This window comes from Oncorhynchus mykiss, chromosome 25 (genome assembly GCF_057628025.1).
Source record: "Oncorhynchus mykiss isolate SJ-2025 chromosome 25, ASM5762802v1, whole genome shotgun sequence".
Classification (NCBI taxonomy): domain Eukaryota; kingdom Metazoa; phylum Chordata; class Actinopteri; order Salmoniformes; family Salmonidae; genus Oncorhynchus; species Oncorhynchus mykiss.
The window spans coordinates 77,563,311-77,585,862 of record NC_143046.1 but is presented as its reverse complement, the minus strand read 5'-3'; the positions used below and the strand labels follow the sequence as shown (position 1 = coordinate 77,585,862).

General features: G+C 45.2%; 1 protein-coding gene across 6 annotated transcripts in view; it reads left to right on the top strand.

Annotated features, from left to right (window-relative positions):
* The window catches only part of LOC110505801 (uncharacterized), a 27,434-nt gene extending 4,882 nt beyond the window's left edge, over positions 1-22,552 (top strand). The window contains exons 2-25 of one of the 6 annotated variants that reach the window (XM_090221145.1): positions 325-2,280; positions 2,373-4,374; positions 5,118-5,205; positions 5,296-5,406; positions 5,613-5,741; positions 5,885-5,998; positions 6,282-6,988; positions 7,282-7,561; positions 7,738-7,886; positions 7,982-8,111; positions 8,285-8,913; positions 9,344-9,644; positions 9,997-10,185; positions 11,955-12,245; positions 15,211-15,527; positions 15,963-16,118; positions 16,382-16,504; positions 16,809-17,441; positions 18,095-18,232; positions 18,670-18,781; positions 18,866-19,213; positions 19,607-19,765; positions 19,853-19,936; positions 20,054-22,552. In XM_090221145.1, coding sequence (XP_090077271.1) covers positions 395-2,280; positions 2,373-4,374; positions 5,118-5,205; positions 5,296-5,406; positions 5,613-5,741; positions 5,885-5,998; positions 6,282-6,988; positions 7,282-7,561; positions 7,738-7,886; positions 7,982-8,111; positions 8,285-8,913; positions 9,344-9,644; positions 9,997-10,185; positions 11,955-12,245; positions 15,211-15,527; positions 15,963-16,118; positions 16,382-16,504; positions 16,809-17,441; positions 18,095-18,232; positions 18,670-18,781; positions 18,866-19,213; positions 19,607-19,765; positions 19,853-19,936; positions 20,054-20,862 — 9,885 coding nt within the window. In that variant the 5' untranslated portion in view covers positions 325-394 and the 3' untranslated portion in view covers positions 20,863-22,552. Of the gene's footprint in view, positions 1-324; positions 2,281-2,372; positions 4,375-5,117; positions 5,206-5,295; positions 5,407-5,612; positions 5,742-5,884; positions 5,999-6,281; positions 6,989-7,281; positions 7,562-7,737; positions 7,887-7,981; positions 8,112-8,284; positions 8,914-9,343; positions 9,645-9,996; positions 10,186-11,954; positions 12,246-12,886; positions 13,559-15,210; positions 16,119-16,381; positions 16,505-16,808; positions 17,442-18,094; positions 18,233-18,669; positions 18,782-18,865; positions 19,214-19,606; positions 19,766-19,852; positions 19,937-20,053 lie in introns of those variants that run through there. The other 5 variants (XM_036962976.2, XM_090221144.1, XM_021585253.3 and 2 more) reach the window with 5 other exon arrangements.

Genomic DNA, 22,552 nt, shown 5'->3' with positions numbered 1-22,552 from the left:
TGTTATCGATTATTAAATAGCAAAACTGATTTACAGTTCTTTGATGCCTTCATTTTTTTTTCAATTTTATTGCCTATTGCTCATTATCTATTGATACATTTTGATTTGTTTTTCTTAGTTGCATAATGACTGAATATCTTTCCTATGACGCATGCATTTATTTTCATACTATATTGTATAGTAATTTAGCCTAGTATTAATAATTTGTAATGAATTTGATATTTCCAAAGTAAACAAATGTACTGAGAATTGCATACAAAAGTGTGCATTCCCAGTGAGCAAAATTGGTTGAAAGAAATATAGCTTTCTTTTTGTTGTTTTTAGGATGCTGAATGAAAACATGGAAGGACAGATGTAAGAGGGCATTCTTCCCTCGAAAAGGACTGACAAGTTCATGGCTGCCAAAAAGAAGGAGAGAATAATGGTTCTTCGTGAGGAGGGGGCTACTGCCCCCATAGCACTGCCCTCAGCTGCCTCTCCCCCTGACCTCTTTGGTGTCCTAAACACAGGGCAAGCAAGTGCAGTTGTAGCCAATGAAGAAGCAAACATTCCAGCAACATCTACTCCAGGTTCTGCAATGGGTACTGGTCAAATGGCTTCTACATTGAACTCTGCTGCCAGGTCAAATAACCAACCAGAGAATTTACCACCAGAGAGCACCTACAGCGGTATCAAGGTGATGTTGGACAATAACAACATGTGGAATGAGTTTTTCAAATGCAAAACCGAAATGATAATAACCAAACAAGGCCGGAGGATGTTCCCTTATTGCCGCTTTCGCGTCTCTGGTTTGGAGCCCTTACAGAAGTACACTCTGCTCATGGATATCAACCCTGTGGACAACAAACGTTACAAGTGGACTGGGCAAGACTGGCAAATGAGTGGGAAGGCAGAGGCCCATTTGCTGAGACGGGTTTTCATCCATCCAGACTCTCCATCTTCTGGTCACCAATGGATGCAGAACCCAGTGTCATTCTACAAGCTTAAGCTCACTGACAACACGATGGACCAGGAGGGCAATGTAATTTTGCACCCAATGCACCGCTACTTACCACACCTGCATTTGGTCTCAGCTGAAACGGCTACAGAGGATATTCAGCTCAATGGGCCTGACGTGATAACCTTCACCTTTCCCCAGACTGAATTCTTTGCTGTAACAGCCTACCAGAATGTACGCATGTCTCAGTTTAAAGCAGACTTCAACCCTTTTGCAAGTGGACCCAACTCCCAGGCTCTAAAGCTGAAAATGAGTCCCTCCAATGAGTCGAAGAAGGATGAAACCAGATCTCCCAATGAACTCAAGCCTGTGAAAGGCTTGAATGGCCTAAAATCTTTGATGGCGGCAAAACGCAGATCTAAAGACACTTCAACAGTAGATAGAGGACTCCTGAGCCCTGATGCTCAAAATGTTTCCCTTGCAGATGGTGACAAAACTGAGGTCAAAACTGATGGACCCAGCTCCAGGCTGAAATCAAGGCCCTCCAATGAGATGAACAAAGACTCAGCCCAATTGCCCAATGAGGTCAAGTCTGTGAAAAGTCTGAATAATCTTAAGTCTTTGATCGGGAAACGCACTTCCAAAGATACTTCAGCAGGAGGCCAAGGACTTCTCGCTCCGAATGCCCAAAATGTTAGGCTTGCAGATAGTGATAAGTCCGGAGTCCAAACAAGTCCCTCCAATAAGTCAAAAAAAGACACAAACAGTTCTACCAATGACCTCAAGCCTGGGAAAAGTCTGGATAACCTGAAGTTTTTGATGGCAAAACACAACTCTAAAGGCATATTCGCAGTGGATCAGAGAGTCCTCAGTGAAGATGCTCAACGTGTTACACCTGTAGACAGAGACAAATCTGGAGTCAACGCTAATGGATCCAGCTTAAGCACTCCAAAGCTGAAATCAAGATCCTCCAATGAGTTGAAAAAAGCAGAAACCACATCTGCCAAGGAATTCAACTCTCTTAGAAGTAATCTGTCTTTGTCAAAATGCAATTCTAAAGACACAGCAGCAGTAGGTCAAGGACTCCTGAGTTCAGATGCTCAAAATGTTACACTTGCAGACAGTGAAAAGTCAGGAGTCAAAATGGATAAACCCAGCTCCTACAAGAAATCAAGTCCCTCCAATGAGACGATGAAAGTTGAAACAATATCTCCCAAGGTGTGCAATTATGTGAAAAATTCCCGAAAGTCTTTGCGTAGAAAACGCAACTCCCAAAAGACTTCAGCAGCAGATCATGGACAAACGTCAGTCAGAAACACAGAGTCCACTGAATACCATTCTTGGTAAGTTTTCAAGTTCAGTAAGCTACATGTTAGCATTCTTGCTTCTTACTTTAAAATGCACTTCTAATATTTTACCTTTCTCTTCTGAGCAGTACAACAGGTCCTCCCCAAAGTAACTTCCCTGAGCTGATTCGGGAGTGTCGTCTGACAATACGAAGGTGCAATGTTGAGATAACCAATACAACTTGTAGTGTTGAGCAAACAAACACTAAGGGCATGGTTGCCAATGGCAAAGTTGTGGAAGTAGCTGTGAATGACAATTTTTCCCAGATTTCTGAACCTGAAGCCTTGTCCGGGAAGACTATTGAAAGGGTGGGAACACTGCACAATGGGAATGTGATTGACAGTGTCAAGGACCTCTTCAATTCATCTCAGTCCCAGGAACCGGTCAAGACCCGTGTGTCAATCAATGACCATTCAGCAAATGAAGTTGAAAACAGTCAAAAGGCTTCCCAGAGCTCCTCCGTGAGCTCTGAAGCAAAAATGACAGGTTTTGATGAACAGCTGCAGGGGAAGGCTAAACCACACAAACGACCGGAACCTGTGCCTTTGCCCCTTCTTGCACTCTACCTTCAACAGTTGAAGTCAAAATCCAGATCTGTTAGGACCAAACCAAAATCTCCCCCGGGATTGCCTTCGTCTTCATCCCCATCTTCTGCTGTTCCAACCACCGATCCTGTTATTCCAGCCACCGATCAAACTGGCCCTGTCATAGACTCAACTGGCCCAACCTTGGAATCTACTGGCCCAGCCTTGGAGTCTACTGGCCCAGCCTTGGAATCTACTGGTCCATCCAGGGATTCTACTGGATATGCTATAGTTCCAGCCAGTGGTCCTGTAGTTCCAGCCAGTGGTCCTGCTGATCCAGCTATCAATCACATTGTTCCAGTCATTGCCCCCACTGGGCCAACCACAGACTATGTTGGTCTACCCATGGATATTTCAGTCCCAAACACAGATTTTTTGGTTCCTACCACAGACTCATTGTTACCAGAACCTGACTCAGTTTTACCAACTGCTGATCATTTGTTTCTTGTCCCTGAGCCTACCTTATCCATTGCACAATCACCCCCCACCCCTTGTTTGCCAGCAACTGTCTTATTATCACCATTCCCTGACCCATTGTTACCAGCCCAAGAATTGCCACCCCCTGTACCTGTCACATTAAACCTAGCGACTGATTTATCATCACTTACCTCTGACCCTCCCTCAACTGCTCCAGCACTGTCATCAACACCTAGTCTTGCCAACTTGGAACCTGAATTTACCCCCTCGTTACCATCCCCTGGTCCTTCGCACGGTGGCTTTGAGCCATCCTCGCCTGCGCCATTACCAGATCTTGAACCCCCTTTACGTTCCCCTGTTACATTGAAACCGGAAGCCGCCGCCCCCTCCTTACCTGTACATGCCTCCTCATTCCCAGCCCTTGAACGATTACTGCCCCCTAACCCTTTCGTTCTATCCTCTGAATTTTCATCACATGGATCACTTTTAGGCCTACCTGCCCCTGATCCTTTTTTAACAATACCCTTTATCCCATTGTTGCCTTCCGCTCACATTAACCCATTACCCTTTGAGGCAACCTCATTTTCCTCTACCTCTCACCCTGACTCACTTGCTCTGGACACTGCAATATCCCCATCTCCCTCGGACACTACCTCATCATTCCAAGTCAATTATGAACCATTAACACACCCATCTACACCGTCTCCACTCCCATTCCAGTTATCTCCCTTTTCATTGTTAGGTCCTGACCCATTTTCACCAACCCCGTCACTGGCCGACCTCACTAACTTTTTCTCCATCGCCGAAGAGCTTGAGATAACTGAAGACTTTCCCAGCAGTGAGGCACCTCCTGTCCCATGTCCTCCTGTCCGAAGTACCCCTAGCATACCAGTTAGTTCTACTTTACCTGTTGGTTCTAGTCAGCCAACCCAGAGAAATAAACCCTGGAGATCTAAGAAGAGATCTAGGAAAGGAGTGAAATCTGCCACGGGTGATTCACTCCCAGTGATTGATGGATCCACAGATGTCGCCATGCAGCCCAACCTGGAGGAAGTTGAGGAGCAGCTGTTCGTCTCTTTCACCTCCAAGGTACGGCGTAAATAGTCAAATGTATTTTTGTGTCAGTTATTTTGGTAACACTTTACTTACATTCATAACACCTTTATGAGTGTTACAGATCATTCATAAGAACCTTTGTAACACGTTACCCTAAGAGCACATGTTTTTGACTTATCTTGGGAGAGAACACAGTGTAGGCCTAACATGTCATTTACAATTGGTGCTCCTGGCCAGAACTGGCTCTAGGCCAGGCACTCTGTTTACTTCAAATCCACCTTCTCACGGATATTGTCAAAGAAATGTTCATTATTCAATGACATAATTCCAAGGGCTGTTTACCCAGTGGCATCCTGCCAAATTGAGAGATCACGAGAGACGACGCACAAGACTCAATGCACACAGTCACTAACTGTTAACCCTTTGCTACTCCCAGACTGTTATGTGAAAGGTGTTCTGAGTGCCTTACGTATACACCCTTCAAGTTAACTAATACCGTTACTTCATGGTATGCCACACCACCTGTTTTTCACTGGTTCTTATTTTAGGGGGAGGGAGATCTTTAACAAAGAAATCCTTATTTTGGTTATGTTTCTTACAGTCCACGGTTTATCCTAGGCTAAAAATTGCATTATGAAAAAAGTACAGCATATTATAAGCTGTGCAATAACACATCATAAGGGCTCATACATGTTCACAACAAGTAACAAAGCATTAGCTATATCCATTGGATTTAAGGAAAGTGTCATATTTAAATAAAGTCTTGTAAATTACAGGAAGCACTTGATGTCCACCTGGGAGAGCCTGCACTTTGTGAGACGACGACTGCGCAACCTCAGAAGCCCCCAGAGGCGACAGAGAATGGTACAGAAAACAACCAATTTGATTCATCATGCTCCCAAGCTGCTGTTACCTGACACCTGTTAAAGCAGTTAAACTATTTGTCTCTTTCAGTTGGAGGACTAGAAACCACAGAGGAAAGAATAGTAGCTTTCGAGAAGGTTCTTTTGGGTGACCTAAAGGTTATGAGGCATCGACAGGTCATTCATCCTGTGTTGCAAGAAGGTAACACAAATAAATGTCTGTAAATGACAGCGTATATACTTTTTATTGTCAATAACTTCCTTGCACACTAGCATGTGACTCATGTCCCACTGTGATTTTCATGACAGTGATCATGTGATGTTTAATCTTACTCATGATGGTAGAATGCTTTAGTATGATGCATAGTCTATGCTTGAAGATTGCTTATCTGTCATCTGTGTTTGAAGTTGGACTGAAGATGAGTTTACTGGATCCCACTCTGGTCATTGACCTGCAGTACCTAGGTGTTTGTCTACCTCTACCCCCACCGTTTTTATGTCCAGAACAAAACTCTCCAGGGTTGGCATCTTCTCCAAGTTAGTAGTTATTTTATGTTGGAGTTTCTGTTTTGTTCAAATTGTCGAGTATATTTTTAAGTAACCTGTTAAGGGTTTTATTAGGATAATTTAATACATTTTGAAAATAGCAATTGTTAATTGGTATACCTTTTTTTCCCCAGGTGGTTCAGTCCCCTTTGTTTCCAGGACAGGCAAGACCACAGACTTCACCCAAATCAAAGGCTGGAGAGAGAAGTTTGTCCCCTCGAACTCGCCATCATCCTCCAAGCCTGAAGGTAATATTTACATTAAAATCCTACATGTCTTCTCTGATTTGATAAGCAAATCCTCAAGACTCCATTCACATCAGCAGTTGTAACCTTTCACCTTGATTTTGTCTGAAATGTTGCGTGGTGCTTTAACGGTGGCAAAATCAGAGGGGACACGTTTTACCGCTGATGTTTTTACAAAGGCTTAACAGTTAAGAGCCTCAGCTATATCCCCTCTTGTGTTTTCTATACTATGTAGCCCTATACAATTTACTGTGTCGTGCGGATTCAAAATGTTTTTGCTTTAAAGGTTGCCCAAGTTCAGAAGTGGCCCCAAAGAACTTGTCGGCCTTCTGCAGTGACATGTTGGATGAGTACCTGGCTAACGAAGGTAAACTCATTGACGAGCGCGCTGCCAGTTTCACCCAGACCACCATCGTCACCCCTGTGGTCTACCAGCTACCCACCAAGAGCACCAGCTACGTCCGAACCCTAGACAGTGTGCTGAAGAAACAGGCACCGGCACTTTCTTCCACCTTTGTCCCACCATCCAAAAAACCCAGACTGCCCCCCACATCCAAAGGACTTAAAAAATCTGAGAAAAGGCAACAAAAACAACAATGTTCAAAGCAGAACAGAACTAAACTAACTTCTGCAACAACCCCAACACCATTGCCCACTGAGCCAAAACTGCTATTGATGGATCATGGCGCCCCCATCACCCACGATGACACAATTGAAACTATAAAAAGGAGACCTCCACCAGCCCATGACGCTCCTGTGTCCAGGCCAGAGGTAGAAGAGCCACCTCCCGCTGAACTGGCTCCTGTGGAAGAGGATGACTCGGACCCAGAGCCACAGCCTGCTGCCAAGACCAAGGTCGTGTTTCCTGGGCTGACCAAGGCCCTGCTCCGACAAAGGGATTTGGAGGACAGAGTTGTCTGGGAGAGCAAGCGCCGGACCTGCATCTCAAACGAGAGGGCGCCGGTCGCCCTCACCTCCCACTTCACCTCAACGGTAAGATCATTTACACCTCTACACCATTACATCTGCTTATTAACTAATTTGTGTGGTCTCACATGAAGGAGCAAAGACGTGTTGTAGTACGTTTGTAGTTTCGATCTTGTTTTTAATAAGCTGATTTTGTGATTGTATTATACCAACTCTACGATGGTATCCCTGAGAAATGTGCCACGCTAGCACTAACAGCGCAGGGCTCCTCCCTGCCTCAATGCGTTCTGCCGGCTGGGCTGTGTGTGTGCCAGCCTGGCACAGAACCGTCATATTTTACTTCCCACTTTTCTCTTCAGGGCTTTGTTTGTGAGAACCCTACAGCTCCTATTAGGATCATAAAGCGCAGGGCTCCTCCCTGCCTCAAAGCGTTCTGCCGATTGGGCTGTGTGTGTGCCAGCCTGGCACAGGACCGTCGTATTATCCACTGTGGAAAGATTGAGTGCATCTTTGGCTGCAGCTGCCTCAGGCAGAAGGTGGTCGTCCTCAAGAACTTAGAAGGACCAGATTCTAATGCGTCAGAGGAGGGCCTGTCCAAGAAGCCGAGGAGAAAGTGGAAGAGAATGAGGATGGCATATAGTGAGTGTCCTCTAGTTTAGAAAACCGCAGAATAAAACATTGTTCTATGAACAGTAAAAAAAGTTTCCATATAAAACAATTTTGCTACACTACATTAGATTAGGTTAAATACGTCACAAAGTGTTTCCATCTTAATGTTGTAGAAAATGACATTTTGCATTAATTTCCAAATTCAGCTCTCAGGGAGGCTGAGACGGTATCAGAACCTGCTCCGCGTGTGAGAATGTTGTGGAGAAAGACGGATGGAGAGACGGACCCGGAGCCCATCCTCGCCCCAACACCGGTCTACCTACCACATCTTCCACTACAGGAAGAACCTTCAGTGGTGAGTCGTAAAAGGGTGTCTATCTATCCATACGTGTTAGATATACCCCTGTAAAAAAATGTGATGTATATTCTCACCCCCTGCCTTTTCTAAAGGTGTATTTTTCTCCGGTGAGAGAGGAAGGCGGGACCATGACATGTGCCAGAGTGCGTGCGTTTCAAAGCAAGAGCACAAACCGACCTGAGGTCATTGACAATCACTGCAAACCAATAGACTCTGCACCAGGTAAGTTAAATGAGTCAAATTTGACCACATGATTTTTTATAACCCCAAACACCAGTGTCTGATGAATATACTCTCAGACAGTCAGTGAAACACATCAGTAATTGGTTGCTTCCAAAAATCATAGCCTACCCTGAAATGCATTTCTAATGGCTGTTGACTTTCTCTTGATGTAGTGAACTCTTCCAGTATGTCAGAGAAGTCGTTGTCCTGCCATCGTCCCAAGTACACGGAGCCCTCCAAGCGCCTGGAGATTATGTCTAAGTGTAAGTGGAGGAGCCTGGCGGATAGGAACCTGGTGCTGAGAATTGTGTGTGAGCACATGGCCAAGGACCACCTCAGGAACCCCTTCTGGGTCAAAGGTTACCTTATAAAACCCGTGTCTCAAACCCTGAGAAATGATGGCGAAAGCTGCTCCACCCACTACAAGGTACTCATCTCTCAGGTCCCGAGACCGGACGGAGTGGAGGAGGAGAACGGTGAGGAGGAGGAGGAAAGGATGGGAGAGAAAGATGAAGAAGAACTAATGGAAGAGCAGAGAGAGGAGGATAAAGTGGAGGAAGTACCTGTCGTGGAGGAAGTACCTGTCGTGGAGGAAGTACCTGTCGTGGAGGAAGTACCTGTCGTGGAGGAAGTACCTGTCGTGGAGGAAGTACCTGTCGTGGAGGAAGTGGACAACAAGGCTGTGGGGCGTAGAAAGGATCTGAAATGGCAGGGCCTGCCTTTTTTAACAGGAATTTCTCCTGCTGGCCTCCTTACTGGCAACCTTAAGCTGCCAGAAATCTCAGACCAGAAATGTATCACGGTAAGCATTGTAATTACTTAGTTTCCCCCAATACAAATCCAATAATCAGTTCATTTTCCTTCTCTTATTGATGTGGAATGGCATCCTATTCCCTATGTAGTGCAAATAAAAAATACATGTTTTATGGTCACATGCACCGGATAAGTGCAGTAAAATGTGTTGTTTTACAGGGTCAGCCATAGTAGTACAGCGCCCCTGGAACAATTAGGGTTAAGTGCTTTGCTCAAGGGCACATTGACAGATTTCTCACCTTGTTGGCTCTGGTATTTGAACCAGCGACCACTGTAGTGCACAGGGCTCTGGTCAGAAGTAGTGCATTACATAGGGAATAGGGTGCCATTTGGGACTAACTCTATCTACCTCTGAGGACAGAGCTAGATAGAGACGCACAGTCCGTTGCTACCCAGTATTTCCCCCTGTGTGTCTTTAGGTGAATGGCAGGTCCTACCCCCATGCCAAGATACAACTGGGCATGATGGGAGCCATGCACCCAGCCAACCGTCTTGCTGCTTACCTCACGGGCAAGTTACGATGGCCTGCCTATCTAAAGCGGTCTATGGCGGCCTCCTCCTCCGTCCCATCACAAAAACACCCCTCAGAAACTCCTAAAGGTGCCACAGATACAAAGTCCTCTACAAGACAACCGGCCCAACTGGCAGCCACTCCTACCACCATGGTTACCACAAGTGTTCCCTCTACCACTCCAGTTGCTGCTGGCCCCAAGTTCATTGGTGAGAACCAGTCTTTGTAGTGTTTTTTTTAGCTTAGTTTATCATACTACTGTATTTTAATGTAAGTTTGTTGCGCTGAAATCTCCCTCCACCCCTCAGAGACATTAAATTCTGATTCATATAACTGAATAATGGTCAGTCCATTGTGAAAGACAAGTGTGGGAGACTGAACTGCTACCTCCATCTCTACTCCACAGTGACTAACCTGCCCCCCAGTGGGAAAGGTCTTCACACTCTTTTGTAGTCAACCAGATCAGCTCCTCACAGCAGAGGCTGCCTGTAACTAGTGTTCCACCTCAGTTTCTGGGCAGTGTTCAGACACTAACTCTGCCCTCTTCCTCTCTGGTTGTAGTGAACCCAGGTGCCTGTCTTTCTCAGGGGGCTCAGATGGAGCAGAACACAGTGACTGCTGCTGTGCGGATTCAGGTTGTCACCATGGTCTACCCAACCAAAACACCTCATGTGAGGGGTGGCGCCGCAGCCCTGGTATCTGCAGTGTCTGTTAGCTCCAAGGCCCCCTCAGCACCAAGATATTCTACAGGTACACACCCAGTCAGTTCTGCACCACTGTAGCTGTAACTAGGCCAACCAGGTCATCCCATTACTCCTCAGCCTCCCACAGGCTAAGCCCTGGTCCTGTGGCCTGCCACTCTCATGCTCTGTTTGTGGTGGTGATCAATAAGCTTTCCCGGGACTGCAACGCAGAAGAAATATCAGCATGGCGCAGAGAAGCACGAGATTGAACTTCACTCAACTTTCTAGAGTTTTCCCCGTTAGTTAACACATCAACGTTTCCCTTTACTGTGGGAATTGTGATCGAATCAACTAAATATTAGCCACGTTCAAGGCAATATACAGAAACAAAACGAACTATGCAAGACTTCGTGCTTTTCAGCTAAAATGATTGTACAGAATTCTTGCCACCAACAAAATGTTGAATATTTGGGGCATACAATCATCGCAGCTCTGCAGATTTTGTTTTGAGGATACAGAATCAATAGACCATTTGTTTTGGTTGCAAAGAAACTGAAGATCTCGTGCAATGCTGTGTACTACTCCCTTCACAGAACAGTGCACTGACTAACCAGAATAGAAAGAGGAGTGGGAGGCCCCGGTGCATAGTTGAGCAAAAGGACAAGTACATTAGAGTGTGCTGAAGATGTTTAGCGGCTTCACTGCATAATTTTAAATATTCAATAAAAATAAAATAAAAACTATGCAAGACAGTATGAAAAATTAACTATGCAAGAGGTTTTGTTGTAGGCAGAACACATTGGAGTAGGATTCTGTATTGCATTGACAGGTACGACTCATACTCAACACAGACTTGTGCGCCACTACCAATCAGTGCTGCAGTAGGCCTATATGCAAATAGACCATTGCCATATATGGATCTGTGCCATTTACTTTGAACTGGACTGTGTTTACAGCATGAGCATGTCAGTAGATGTGCTTGTTTTGAGATCAAATAGAGAGCTACGTGTAGCAACATGGGGGAGTTATTGCTTCCTACAAGAGCACAAAATTTGTGCATTTGAAAAACGAGTCAGGTAAAGAGCTTTTTTTTGTCTTGAAGGGACAGTGTTGTATTTTGAGACAGGCTATGAGACAAGCTATGTAGCCAATAGGCAGAGGGTAGCATAATTTGTGTGATTCTCTGTAATATTGGTTTGAGGAGATGGTTCTTGCATCAAATAACACAACAACATTTTCAGTCACGTCCTTGACTTTAGGACAAGTGAATAAACAGGTTAATGTCAAGCCCAGCTTGTTTTTTTTTCTCAAAAGTCTCATGGAAAGTAGGTCTACATTGAATACCACACATTGGCTGCTACTGTAGGCTGATAGAACAGCTATTTCCATGTTAAAATGTTGTGGGATGCATTTTCTCCATTGTTTTTTGATGGTAGGTCACTCAGGTAGGCCTTAATTATGATCAAATAGCCACAGAAGCCTACTTGACCACTGTTAAAACTGTAACGAAAAGCGGTTACAGTCCCAGTGTTCACAGTAAACGTGCCGGAAGTTGCATAGAATTTTCACAACGTTCAAGTTTGAGCTCAGCAGACCAGTAGAAAAAATGAGAGGGAACATTGGTGGTGACCTTCATCCTATAACCCCTGCCTGCCTATACCCTTCCCTGTCCATCTCATCCTGGGTTGATGCTGTGTCTCGTGCTTCACTGTCACACTGGCATCATCAGTGTGTGATGTGACATGAGGATTGGTGTTTTTTGGGGGGTTGAACGAAGTTTCATGGTTATGCCCATGTTTTCCATCATTAATGAAAAATCCCCCACTTTGTTTACAGGTGCAAACGTATCACCCCAAAATGCATCCCCCATCAGTGAAGTGGTTACCAGTCCCCCGATGCTCTCTGTCCCAGGGACAAGTACCTCTGTCAGAATGCTGTCTCCTCTCACATCCCTGACCCCTATCATGTCCCTGACCCCTCTCGCGTCGGGTCAGAGAATGGTGCTGCAGCCGGTAAGGAACACCTCAGCGAACACCCTATACAAGAACCCCAAGGGACAGCTGATCCAGCTGGTTGCCCTCAGCCAGCTGAAGGCCCTTAACCCCAACCTCGTCATGCACAACAAGGGTGAGTGTCTGACAGTTGATTATATTCATGCCATGGCATTGCTGCTCTTTCACATGCATGACTGACTATGTTGATGACTATGTTATGAAACAATGACTTGGACATTTTAGGAAGACCGATCAAGGATTCCCATGTATAATAAGTAATCTCCAATGAATGAATGTTGCTTAAATACATACTGTTTTTGTTTAGTATGCAGTGTTTTAGGATACAGATGAAATAAGAAATGGACTTCAGAGGGTGGTGAAAGTGAACAGTGATGAGCTTGATGCTCCTTTCCAATAAATATTGAGGGTCTTATTCTGATGAAATGATGAATGATGCTTGGCTGCTGTTTGAGAAATACATTTTTTCCATAATAATCTCATGTAGGCCATACCCGCACTGTATCTGCAAGCTGTTGGCTAGAGTACGTGCCAATACCAGAGTGGGCACATTCACTATATACAGTCATGGCCAAAAGTTTTAAGAATGACACAAATATACATTTTCACATCTGCTGCCTCAGTTTGTATGATGGTAATTTGCATATACTCCAGAATGTTATGAAGAGTGATCAGATGAATTGCAATTAATTGCAAAGTCCCTCTTTGCCATGCAAATGAACTGAATCGCCAAAAAACATTTCCACTGCATTTCAGCCCTGCCACAAAAGGACCAGCTGACATCATGTCAGTGATTCTCTCGTTAACACAGGTGTGAGTGTTGACGAGGAGAAGGCTGGAGATCACTCTGTCATGCTGATTGAGTTCGAATAACAGACTGGAAGCTTCAAAAGGAGGGTGGTGCTTGGAATCATTGTTCTTCCTCTGTCAACCACGGTTACCTGCAAGGAAACACGTGCTGTCATCATTGCTTTGCACAAAAGGGCTTCACGGGCAAGGATATTGCTGCCAGTAAGATTGCACCTAAATCAACCAGTTATTGGATCATCAAGAGAGCGGTTAAATTGTTGTGAAGAAGACTTCAGGGCGCCCAAGAAAGTCCAGCGAGCGCCAGGACCATCTCCTAAAGTTGATTCAGCTGCGGGATCGGGGCACCACCAATACAGAGCTTGCTCAGGAATGACAGCAGGCAGGTGTGAGTGCATCTGCACGCACAGTGAGGCGAAGACTTTTGGAGGATGGCCTGGTGTCAAGAAGGGCAGCAAAGAAGCCACTTCTCTCCAGGAAAAACATCAGGGACAGACTGATATTCTGCAGAAGGTACAGGGATTGGACTACTGAGGACTGGGGTAAAGTCATTTTCTCTGATGAATCCCCTTTCCGATTGTTTGGGGCATCCGGCAAAAAAGCTTGTCCAGAGAAGACAAGGTGAGCGCTACCATTAGTCCTGTGTCATGCCAACAGTAAAGCATCCTGAGACCATTCATGTGTGGGGTTGCATCTCAGCCAAGGGAGTGGGCTCACTCACAATTTCTTCTAAGAACACAGTCATGAATAAAGAATGGTACCAAGGGCCTCCCGGGTGGCGCAGTGGTTAAGGGCGCTGTACTGCAGTGCCAGCTGCACCACCAGAGACTCTGGGTTCGCGCCCAGGCTCTGTTTTAACCGGCCGCAACCGGGAGGTCCGTGGGACGACGCACAATTGGCCTAGCGCTGTCCGGGTTAGGGAGGGTTTGGCCGGTAGGGATATCCTTGTCCCATCGCGCACCAGCAACTCCTGTGGCGGGCCGGGCGCAGTGCACGCTAGTCAAGGTTGCCAGGTGTTTCCTCCGACACATTGGTGCGGCTGGCTTCCGGGTTTGATGCTGTGTTATGTTAAGGCTTCCGGGTTTTGCGTTGTGTTAAGAAGCAGTGCGGTTATGTATTGGAGGACGCGTGACTTTCTGGAGTTGTTGCGATGAGACAAGATAGTAGCATGAAATTGGGGAGAAAAGGAGGTAAAAAAAACAAATATTTTCTTTTTTAAATTTAAATTTTAAAGAGCAACTTCTCCCAACCATCCAGGAACAGTTTGGTGACAAACAATGCCTTTTCCAGCGTGATGGAGCACCTTGCCATAAGGCAGAAGTGATAACTAAGTGGCTCAGGGAACTAAACATCAATATTTTGGGTCCATGGCCAGGAAAATCCTCAAGATGTGGGTGGACAAACAAAACCCCACAAATTCTGACAAACTCCAAGCATTGATTAGGCAAGAATGGGCTGCCATCAGTCAGGATGTGGCCCAGAAGTTAATTGACAGCATGCCAGGCAGAGGTCTTGAAAAAGAAGGGTCAACACTGCAAATATTGACTCTTTGCATCAGCTTCATGTAATTGTCAATAAAAAGCCTTTTACACTTATGAAATGCTTGTAATTATACTTCAGTATTCCATAGTAACATCTGACAAAAATATCTAAAGACACTGAAGCAGCAGACTTTTGTGAAAATTAATATTTGTCATTCTCAACTTTTGGCCACGACTGTACACAAAACATTTAGTGACAAAACCATCAGTAGATTTGAAAATCCGATTTAACCCTTTTTTCTCCCCAATTTTCGTGATATCCAATTGCGATCCAATTATGATCTTGTCTCATCGCAGCAATTCCCCAATGTGCCCGGGAGAGGCACGAGTCGAGTCATGCGTCCTCCAGAACATGACCCACCAAACCGCGCTCCTTAACACCTGCCCGCTTAACCTGGAAGCCAGCTGCACCAATGTGTCAGAGGAAACATCGTTCAACTGATGACCAAAGTCATCCTGCAGGTGCCCGGCCGCTAGAGCCCAATAACACAGCCTGGGATCGAACCCTGGTCTGTAGCGATGCCTCAAGCACTGCGATGCAGTCGGCAAGCCAACCTCAAGTTATTTTTATGTGCACTATGTCATTATGCACAGACGTTTATCCACAACAAGTCAATTTGATGGAAACATCTCTGATGGGAAAATGCGCATTTTAGAATATTCAGATGAAAATCTGTTGCAAATTGGATGGAAACCTAGCTACAGCTGAACTTTATTATTTTTTATTTTCAGGTGGGATGATCATTTTAACCATGCCTGAATGCTTGACCACCATGAACAGCTCCACCTCCTCTCTCACCACATTGGAGAGCAAGTGCCCTGGTAGCTGTGCTTCCACCATCAGTACTGTCCCCCTTGTCACTTTCCCAAAGACCCAGACTGCATCCAGCACCACTATCACCGCCCCTAAAACCACCCCTGGTTACGTTAGTCTCTCACCCACCGTGACAAATGGTGGGACGTACACCTTGGAGATTGTTCCTCAGACAGGCAACAAGGAGCCCATCATCATCAAGTGTCCGGCGGTGCCAGCCCAGGGCTCCTCCAAGGTGATGCCTGTAGTAGGGTGTGTTACTGTGCTGCAGCCTCACCCGGAAACCACAGTAATTACTGTCAAATCCCCCACAAAAACGGTTAAGAACACAGGTGTCAAAGCTGACAATATCTCCACAGTGACCTCCAATGTAGACTCTAATGTAGTCTCTGAGGTGTGTAGTTGGATGCGGCCTTTCCAGAAAACCAAAACGCCTCCTAAATCCACAAAACCCCCTAAAGGACCCCAGTTTAAATTTATAAAAACTGATGCTATCTCCCCAGCTCACTGCAATTTAGACCCTAATATCCAGCCTGAGGTGGTTTTGGTGCTGCAGCCTCCCCCGAAACCCCCTATAACCCAGGTCACAACGACAGGGATCAAAGATAACACCTCCACAGCAGACTCCAATCTCCTTACTAAGATGGTTCATGTTGATGACCCCTACCAGACATGGACAGGAAGACCGAAGAGGAAGATGGTGGAGGATGAGTATGATTTGGATGATACGGATGAGGAAAGGGATGAGAAGACAGACAACTCATCTGACGAGACTGATTCTGACGATTCAAGTGTTAATAAAGAGGAGCTCATCGACGTCATCAGTGTAAGAACCCTTTTAACTTCATACAACATGTCTGTTTTGAGACTCTAGTTACCTAAATCTCATATTCTCTAGTTTTTAGACTAAACAGTAGTAGTCTGTTTCTTTCTTTCTTTGTTTGTCTATTTGTGTGGTCTGAGGTCTGAGTAATTTATGTGTAAACAGTCTGTTGTTCTGTACCTCAACGATAGCGCCATTGTGCCTTAGTTTTCATATTCAAGTCTCCAAGACTCCATGATAGAGCTTCATCCTGTTGCATTCTGTAGAAACAGCTGAAGCACAACGTGGACGAGAGGCATCGCCGTTTTGAGCTCCATGGGTGCTTCCAGCGGCTGAGAGAGACACTGAAACTTGACCAAAAAGCTGCAAAAGTGTATATCCTTAAAGAAGTAAGCACCTATAAAGGGATGGGTAACTTTTTCTTAACGTTTTTGTTTACTTTAACTTTATCCAAACCATTGTTCATTTTGTTCAATTTAATTATTCCTTTAATTAATGTGTGTCCAAAATGGCACCCTATTCCCTATATAGTGTACTACTTTTGATCAGAGCCCTATATAGGGAATAGGGTGCCATTTAGGACTCTATTTAGGACTATATTTTAATAATGTGGTCGGTCAGAGCTGTTCTTTGTTTTGTTGAAGCATCTGTCAATCGATTAAAAAGTTAACTAAAATAACTGTATGTTATCAGGCGACAGAGGAGATCCAAATCCTGACTACGAAACGTAACGACATGGAGAAGCTAAGGAGTTCACTGACCCTGGAGAGAGCAGCTTATGTCAAGAAGATGTCCCAGTTAACTGGTAATAATGGACACTGCTGTAACATTTCAGCATTCAAAAAACATTCAACCAACATCTTTCCCTCCACAGGAGAGTCTGAGAAGCAGATCCTGAGGAACATCCAGTATGTTTGTTCCCAGCAGAAGAGTGAGGAGCTACTCGTCAACAGGAATGTGGAAGGAGTTCCCAAAGACTCCTCTGCTGTCTCGTCCTCTTCAGCTGTCTTGACCTGCAGTGAGGCCAAGTCGAGACCAAGACCAAGGCACATGGGAGGAGTGACAGCAGAGGAGGAGGACAGGGAGGAGGTGATGGAGGTGGTAGACCTTCTGGAGGACACGGAGGAGGACAGGGAAGCAGTGATGGAGGTGGTAGACCTTCTGGAGGACACGGAGGAGGACAGGGAAGCGGTGATGGAGGTGGTGGACCTTCTGGAGGACACAGAGGAGGAGAAAACAGACAACTCATCGGACGAGACAGAGGATTCTGCCGATGACGACAACAACAAAAACAACAACGTTAAAGGGGACGTCATTAACATCCGTGTAAGAACTGTGAAACATTATAAACTGGGTGGTTCGAGTCCTGAATGCTGATTGTCTGTGGTATATTTAAGCAATAAGGCCCAAGGGGGTGTGGTGTATATGGCCAATATACCACGGCTAAGGGCTGTTCTTATGCACGATGCAACACGGAGTACCTGGACACAGCTCTTAGCCGTTGTATATTGGCCATATATCACAAGCCCCCGAGGTGCCTTACTGCTATTATAAACTGATTACAAATGTGATGTTTTGTCTTACCTGTGGTTTACCGTCTGATATACCGCGTCTGTCAGCCAATCAGCATTCAGGGCTCGAACCACCCAGCTTATAACAGATCGTATATCACGGGTATGACAAAACATGTATTTGTACTGCTCTAATTACATTGGTAACCAGTTTATAATAGCAATAAGGCACCTCGGGTTTGTGGTATATGGCCAATGTGCCCCGGCTAAGGGCTATTTCCAGGCACTCCTTGCGTCGTGCATAAGTACAGCCCTTAGCCGTAGTATATTGGCCAAATGCCACATCCCCTCGTCCCTTATTGCTTAATTATACAAAACAGTTTGGTTTCTGTCTATTAAAATCTATTCGTTTTCTCTTGAGAATCATGTTTTTCTTTGGTTTTTAACTATGACTCATCTGTCTTTCAGGATGTTGAAGAAATCGTAGAGGAGGAGGAGGCTGTAGACATTGAGAGTGTGGATGACAATGCACAGAAGAGCACCACTTCACAACTGAAGGCAAAATACGCTAAAGAAGTGGAAGGAGAAACAGGACCCAAATTAAGGGTATGTCCCCCCCTCGATGTTATTACAAAGACATAAACAACCTTTGAATGCCTTCCTTCAATTATGCAGTTCTGGGAGGTACGGTATGTCACAAACAAGGTCAATGAAATGGTCAGCTAAATATTACTGACTTGTTATTGGCCTTATGGGGCCTGGTCAAAACTTTTGCACTAGGGAATAGGGTGCCATTTGGGATGCACTCTTAGTCTTACCTTCCCGAAGATGAAAACATTAGTTGGTGCTGGGTCGCCATGTACTGAAGTGCAGCACAGCGTTGTCTCTTGTATGGGTTGTGCAAGTCCGAGTGCTAATGGTAACATTGAACCAAGAACACTGCAAATTATAACCATGGACAGTGAAATCACATCACAGCCATATTTGTATTTAGTAAAGAATCTCTTCAGGAAATATAAAGTACGGTCTCTGTTATTTAACAGGACCGAAAACAAGTCCTTGACCTGAGAAACAAATGCGAGCGCCTTGAAAAACTGAAGAGCGGGCTGACCAGGGAGAGAGCTGGTGATATTAAGAAAATCTCAAAGAAATCTGGTAATGGGCCTTACATTTCACCCCCCTTCTCTCGTCTCCTATTCGGTCTCCTTCCTATAACACTGGCCTGTGTTCTCTCAACAGGAAAGACAGAGAAGCTCATCATCAGGAAACTGCAGGACATCTCAACCAAACAGAAGGACATGGCGTTCAAAAGGAAGTGGAGAGGGCCGTCCTCATCGGTCTCACCCAATAAAACAATTTCACTCAGGAGCACTCGACAGCCTAAGCCAAAGTCCCTGGCCCCCAGCCTCAAGTTAAAGGTCGTAGCCACCCCAGTCCCCCACTCTGTCCCCCAAAAGCCTGCATCCCAACGACCCAAGACAAGTCCCATCACACCACCTTCCAGTAACCACCCCTCAACGTGGCGTTCGCCGCGTGAAAGGACCAGACCTAACATCCTGTCTGGCAGAAAAATACAGCCTGCCTCAGGTGAGCCCCCCGTCCCTCTGACCCTGTTACTGTATCAGCACCCAATGGGCCAGGTTGACTTCAATAAGACAGACTGCCCCAGGAGAGCCCCACGTCACTCTGACCCTGTTACTGTATCAGCACCCAATGGGCCAGGTTGACTTCAATAAGACAGACTGCCCCAGGTGAGCCTCCCGTCCCTCTTACCCTGTTACTGTATCAGCACCCAATGGGCCAGGTTGACTTCAATAAGACAGACTGCTCCAGGTGAGCCCCCCGTCCCTCTGACCCTGTTACTGTATCAGCACCCAATGGGCCAGGTTGACTTCAATAAGACAGACTGCTGGTCTAGAGACTGAACTTTCATGTGAAGAAATTAATCATTTAGATCCTTTTTTTCTGCCTCCCCAACAGATTCCCCACCAGTTCATGCTGGGTTTCTCCCTCCTCAAATGCTGTCTATAGTGGGTGGAGTGATCACATCTGAGCAGGTGATCGCCATGCAGTCTGCCCGTTCTCTGCTGCCTCGAGGACGGGTCAATGGAATCGAAATGCAACAGTCTCAAACACCAGGTAGGCTTGTCGTGACTCAAGGCACACTGCACTGACACATAGTTGCATTGAAATGTTTCCTGATTTGATTTGGATTTTTCTTTTTAGGTGTCGCTTCGGTCACCATCATTATCCCCTCAATGGCCGAACCCATTTCTCTCACTCCAACTTTTAATAACTGCAACAGGGGAGGTAACTTCCCACAGATGTTTTTACCGCTTCAATGTAGAAATCTTTCAATCTGATTTGAGTTGGCTGAATGTGATGCCATTGACACAAACAAAATTGCATATGTTTCCTATTTTTCAGTTCCTAATTTCACCGATGTCATTTCATTGGTTAAAGCCCAACAGAACCAGTCAGCTCCAGGTGTGTCAGGGGGAGCTCAGAGGAGGCCAGCCCCAGTGAAGGGTAGGGGCAGTGGGTTGGAGTACGGAGAGGTTCTGGGGAAGCAGCTGGACCACGCTGTAGACAGTGTAGGGATCAACGACGCAGATGGAAACTCTGAGGAGGACGAAGACAACAAAGATGGTGATGGTGAAGACGAGAGCCTGACGTCTGTCCTCAACGAGATCTTCATCCTTAACCAGCAGATTACCACAGACAACAACAGCAGCCCCAGAGGTCCTCCAGTGGTCTCCCGCATACCACACACCGAGCCTGGGCAGATGGGGACTGTGAGGGTACCCACACCTCAGACAGACAGGGTGCTACTACCACCAAAGACAGAGAAGGAGATCATCGGAGATGGAGATGACGAGCGCTCCCTCAGCCCCTTGTTCCTGAGACTGGATGAGGACAAGGGCCAGGAAAAGACTTCCAAAGGCCCAGGTCTGCCAATACCACAGGCAGAGGACCTTAAAGTTGGTTTTGGATCCAACCTGAAACCATCAGAGACTGTTTCTGCTCCTGCTGTCAACGGGCACAGCCAACAAGCTAAAGCATGCACTACAAAAGGTCAAGATGTACTGCAAAAAGCACTGACCCCGCCACTGCTGCTGCAGATGAAAGTTGGAGGCGTGGCCGAGGTGCTGGAGTCCAATGAGAAGCCGGGGGATGCCCTGACCCCGCCCCCACTGCTGCAGATGAGGCCCATGCCAAGACTAGACCCACAATGACTAAAGAGCAACCCTCAGACATAGAACTAAGAACCAACTCACTTAGGCTCAGGTCGACATTGTAGCCATCTCTCCTCAATACCCCCATTCACATAGGTCGTATTCATTCGGCAACAAACGGACAAAAACGGACTGAAATGGGGTGAGACTACTTGAACTTGTCCAATGAGAAACGTTCATTTTCTGTTGCAAAGCATTTCTCTACAGTGTGACTTAATGAATATGACCCTTCTGGCTAAACCAATCGGGGATAACTGCATTTACGAACATACATTTAGGATATCCTTGTGAAAAATGTGATTTTGTTTTGTTTTAGAAGCAACACTACCTAACGGGGCGTATCGGAAAGACTGACATGACACTGTTCTGACAGTCAGGAGTTTTTGTTTGTTTTTCTGTTCAAATCTCCTATCTAGAAGTGTCTCAGAATAAGAGTACAGATCTAGAATCAGTTTAACCTTTTGGATCATAATGAATAAGTTCACATGGATCTGATCCTAGATCAACGCATGTCTAAGACACTATAAATACAGGCCCTGAACTGTTGCTTTTCTTTCCCTCATTTTAAAGAGGAGATTCAATGAATATTCTATAATAATAAGCTGCCAGGACCTTGGTACATTTAAGGGTTTCCAGTATGTTCTGCCTTTAAGGGTTACACACATGTAGATCTGTCGTTTACAGCTTGTTGTTAAGCGCGCTGTTGACGTCTTCGCACGTTTCTATATGTAAAACCGGTTTGCACTCGGTTCACAAGTACTCTCAGCAGACAAACACTATTGGTGTGTTTGAGCCCTTAGAGTATATTATTTGTTCTATCAGAGCAAGAGGATTTGTAGACAGACATCTGATGGTACGGATGCCAGTTCTGTTCATAGTACTGTAATGTTGTGTGTGTGTATAGGGCCTCTGAAAAAATCCTGTCTCCATATTGGAGTGGGAAATCTCTGTTTCTTCATGTTTGTAGTTACTTCACCTTTTAAGGAACATTTCATCTGTAATTATATATTTTTTTGTATGGCACACTGTTTTCTACACTAACTACTAACCGCTCAGTTTGCAGTGCAGACAACACATCTCAACATAGAAAACCCTTGATAAATATTGTCATAATGGACAGGTAATTGAATCTGCAGCGCTTGTGACTTTTTTCTAAGAGCAGCTTCACTTCAGTGACGTATGTAATAATTACACTCTGACATTCACTATAATATTAGTAGAAATGACTATGGGTGCGTCCCAAATGGCACCCTATTTCCTATATAGTGCACTACTTTTGACCAGGGCCCTGATCTAAAGTAGTATACTATATAGGGAATAGGGTGCCATTTGAAAGAATTTGTGTATTTGTGGTTGAATTGGGGGAAATGAAAGCTGTCGTTGCTGTAATAATTTTTATGTTGCTAAGAGGTAAAGCTTGCAGAATTAAAAGCCAGCCATCTTGTTAAACTGCATCAAGACCTGTTGGTTAGAACCATATAGTGTAGATTGAATTTCTGTAAAACAATATTATTAAACTCAATTTTTTTTATAATAGGCCATGTAAATAGTGAAGTTTTTCCACTTTGAGAACGATGGTTGTTTTTTGTAAAGATATTTCTCATGTTTTTATATGGGGTCAATAACCGTTACGTTTAGGATGTTGACGTAAGAGAAAGGAAGATGCCTTGAAATAAAATCTAATAATGAA